General features: G+C 37.8%; 1 protein-coding gene and 1 pseudogene across 1 annotated transcript; both read left to right on the top strand.

Moving 5' to 3' along the window:
* Positions 1–414: 414 nt before the first annotated feature.
* LOC110275664 (disease resistance protein RUN1-like) lies at positions 415–2,807 on the top strand. Its single transcript, XM_052254255.1, has 4 exons — positions 415–602; positions 699–1,341; positions 1,647–2,615; positions 2,751–2,807. The coding sequence occupies exons 1-4, from the start codon at positions 415–417 to the stop codon at positions 2,805–2,807; spliced, it is 1,857 nt and encodes a 618-aa protein (XP_052110215.1).
* A 134-nt stretch (positions 2,808–2,941) lies between these two features.
* On the top strand, positions 2,942–4,098 carry LOC127739698 (disease resistance protein RML1A-like; annotated as a pseudogene).
* Positions 4,099–4,326: the final 228 nt, after the last annotated feature.

The following is a 4,326-nucleotide window of genomic DNA, read 5'->3' as shown; positions in this document are numbered from 1 at the left end:
TAAAACTCGCAAAGAAAAGGTAATGCTAATGATTATATCTCTAATACTGAATAAACATTCATTGTACATATTGTACAAAATTTCTATTGGCTCCCTGTACTTTCTCTATCAAAAAAATTAGCATAAAATTTTGTATAAATTAATGGTTTTTAATCTAAATACCTAGTATATTTTTTGTGCAAGTAACCATTTTGGAGCAAATTTAGTGGGAACAATCACTTTTGTCTTCTCCAATACAGCTTTTCCCCTCACCGAAAACAAAAGGAAATACTGTGTGTTGACTAAACCTAATCTGGAACCTTCCTGGTAACTTCATTGCTGATAGCGAAATTAAAAAGAAGTTATTTCATCGATTTTCATTGCTAACACTCCTTCTGATTACAAACTCCAAACGCAGAAAGAAAAGTTCAGAACATGGAGAATTACGACGTGAAGTTTCTCTGCAGCTATGGCGGCGAGATCCACCACCTCCCCAACGACAAGAAGATGTCATACGACGGCGGCCACAACAAGCTCTACTACGTTAACCGTGGAATCGACTTCACCGCCATGCTCGCGGAACTCTCCGCTCTCTTTGACGCCGCCGGTGACATCCACTTCAAGTATTAGCTCCCCGATGATGACTTTGACGCCCTAATATCCGTCACCAGTGACAACGGCCTAAACAGCCTGATGCTTAAGTATGATAACATCTAAAGAAATTCCCCTAAAATCGCTCGGATGAGATTATTCATCTTCCCTGGTAACGGTCCTGATTCTGCGTCCACCCAACCTTTCCCAGCTAAACTAAAATCCAAAGTCAACGGTGGTACTGTTTTTCCTCTACAAATTACACGGGTGAAGTTCCAAGATCTCCCACCGGTTAACAATTTTAATACCTCAGACCGGGTGTTGGATTTGGATCCAAAAGTGAATCAACCGGTCGAAGATTCCGGTTCTTCCCGTTTGAATAGTCCGTTACCTGCTTTACAATATGATGATTTCATTAGCTTCAGAGGTGAGGATACATGCGCAAGCTTCACTTCCCATCTTTTCAAAGCCATGTCCCGAAAGCAGATAGTTACATACACTGATGACTTGCTTCACGAAAGAGATTCGATCACGTTCTTCCTCCTCAGAGCAATTGAAGAGTCTTGCCTTTTGCTTGTTGTATTCTCAGGGAACTACGCATCCTCAAAGTGGTGCTTGCAAGAACTGGTTAAAATAATGGAGTGCAAGAAAGAATTTGGACGGCTTGTTATACCTGTCTTCTACAACGTTGATCCATCACATGTAAGGTATCAGCTAGGAAGTTACAGTGAAACGTTTAAAAAACACTGGCAGAATAACAAGAAGGCGGAGGTTCAGAAGTGAAGGGAAGCTCTCACTGCAGCAGCAAATTTAGAAGGCTTGGACTCCCGTTCTTATAGGTAAGTATGCGTTTATTGAGTTAAGGAACCCCGTTTTGTTCAATTTTGTTGACGATCGTGTTACACTACTCCTAATGTTATGTCTTGACCCCCTTCCCCTTTCCTCTTCCTTCATATTGTAGGGCCAAAATTGAATTCATTCAGAATATTGTCAAAGATGTTTTTCAGAAGCTGATTGACCATTAGCCACCCAATGATAGTAAAAATCTCGTTGGCATTAGTGAAAATCTTGAAAAGGTAGAATCACTATTAAGTGAATCTGTTGAAGTCAGAATAATTGGAATTTGTGGCATAGGGAGTATAGGAAAAACAACTCTAGCAAGACTTATATTTGAGAAATATTCTTATACGTTTGAAGGCTCCTGCTTCTTAGAAAATGTACGGGAAAGATCAAGAAACTATGGACTAACTGAGTTACGTCGTCGACTTTATTTGGAGCTCTTACAAGGAAAATTTTGGCAAAATAACACAGGAAAATCCACTTTTGTTGAGGACAGGGTAAGCAAACAAAGAAATTTCATAGTTCTTGATGACGTGAGTAGTTTAGAGCAATTAGATTACCTGGTTCAGAAGCTTCAATGGTGTGGTGCAGGTAGTAAGATCATTATCACAGCTAGAGACAAAAATGTACTGGTTCCAACAGTTGAAACAATGTATGAGATGAAGATATTAGATTCTCATGAATCATTTAAACTGTTTAGTTTGAATGCATTCAATGAAGACTATCCACAAATTGGATACGAGGAGCTATCATGGAAAGCGGTTGGCTGTTGCAAAGGCATCCCACTAGCCTTAATAGCATTGGGTTCTTTTCTTCATTCAAAGAGTAAAACTGAATGGTATAGTGCATTGCAAAAGCTTGAGAAGACACCAGATCCAGAAATTCAGAATATTTTAAGATTGAGTTATGATGGATTATATGAAGAGGCAAAACAAATTTTTCTAGACATCGCATGTTTTTTTAAGAGAGAGCTTGTAGAATACGTAGTTAATCTGTTAGACAGTTATGGCTTGTATGCAGCTATTGGCATGAGATCCCTTCTTGATAGAGCTTTAATAGCTATATCTCATAATTGTGTGCGGATGCATGACTTGATCCAAGAATTAGGTTGGGATATCGTTTGTCAACAATCTAGTGGAAATCCTGAAAATCGTAGCCACTTGTGGGATTCTAATGATATTCAGGATGTTTTGGGAAACAACAAAGTAAGCCACACACTCTTTTCTGGGAGAAAATTTGTTAGAACAGAGATATAGTTTAGTTGAATTCCTAGAGGCAATGTTTTGATATTACTTGATTTCATTTGATTTAATTCATTTCTTTTTCTTTTTGTTTATCAGGGAACTGATTCTATTGAAAGCATAGTGTTTGATATGTCTCAAATAGCAGATCTATAGTTGAATGCTGATACATTCAAAAAGATGCATAAGTTAAGATTTCTCAAATTATATATCCCACATGAAAGTGATGGCAGATTAAATAAACTGCAGCTTCTCGTAGGACTAAAGCCATTTCCTTAAAAGACTTTGGGATGGGGTTCAGGTTTGTACACAATGCATGTTTTGTCATTTGTTTGATGGATGGGTGTGATTTTTTAACCCCATATTATGGTTTACCATTTTGGTTTTTCCATTTGCATTATTGCAGAATCTTGTTAATTTAGAGGAAGTAGATCTAACAGATTCCCAAAAGTTGGTGGAACTTCCAGATTCCTCCAAGGCAGATAATCTCAAAAGTGTACATCTGTCTGGCTGTCGAAGTTTGCGTCATATCCATCCATCTCTTTTATCACTTGGAAAACTTAAACTTTTAGATATTCTGAATTGTGCAAAACTTGAGAGGCTTGAAACTAAGATGCATTCAAAATCTCTTAAGCACCTCTATATCAAGAGCTGCACAAGTTTATCCTATGTCAGTCACTTTTCATCTTTACAGAAATTACTTCTAGATGGAAGCCCTGTGGAGACATTGCCGATGAGCATTAAGCACCTTACGGAGCTGAAAACAATATCACTAAAAGGGTGTAAGATGCTTCAATATTTGCCAGAGCTTCCATCATCTATTCGTCATTTGACTGCTCTAGACTGCATAATGCTGTAAATTGTGACATTCAGTTCAAATATTCCTAGACTACAAGAAGAAAAATGCATAAACATCTCGTTCCATAATTGCATGAAGTTGGATGTGGCTAATTGTATTTATTGGTACCTTAAAGATATAAGGAAACTTGCTTACGTGTGTGAATCCAGAAGAGGAGGAAAAGGAGTAGTTCGGAGAATTGATTTCTTAAAGATTTGTTACCTCGACTACAGAGTACCAGAGTGGTTCATGCATCGGACAAAGGGTACTTCCATAACTTTTGAAGTTTCTTCACCTTCCAGTTATGGTTTTAGTTCCCTTCTCTGCGTTGTCCTCCCTAAGTATAGTTTGGATTATGAACTTGATATTAAATGTCGTTGCTACTTGGAAGATGGTATTAACATGCACAAATATTCATTTGGCATATTATTTCTAAATCACATTCCGGCAGAAGGGTGTTCTGATAATGTTTATATGGCATATAATTATGGAGGCATCTTTGATGTAATCAAGCTGGACAGATTGAATAATAAGATTGCGTCTTCCGGGAAACACCCAAAACTCACATTTGAATTCTTTGTTAGCAGTGGCGATATTAGAAGTAAATAAGATGATAAATTGTTGATCAAAGAGTGTGGTGTCTATCCACTAAATGACTCCAATTTTAGAATTGAATAGACGCTACTATTTTGGAGTTGGGCATTAAAAATAGGGCACTGGGATGCTGGATTTTGTAGCACATGGAACCATGAGGTTGGAGTTGGAAGCTCCCGGGCCCAGCTAAAACTCGTGTACAGTTTGTCTTTTTTTTCTCTTGAATTTTTATCATTCATGTTT

The sequence above is a fragment of the Arachis duranensis genome, chromosome 9, assembly GCF_000817695.3.
Source record: "Arachis duranensis cultivar V14167 chromosome 9, aradu.V14167.gnm2.J7QH, whole genome shotgun sequence".
Lineage (NCBI taxonomy): Eukaryota > Viridiplantae > Streptophyta > Magnoliopsida > Fabales > Fabaceae > Arachis > Arachis duranensis.
This window is presented reverse-complemented; position numbering and strand designations above follow the sequence as displayed.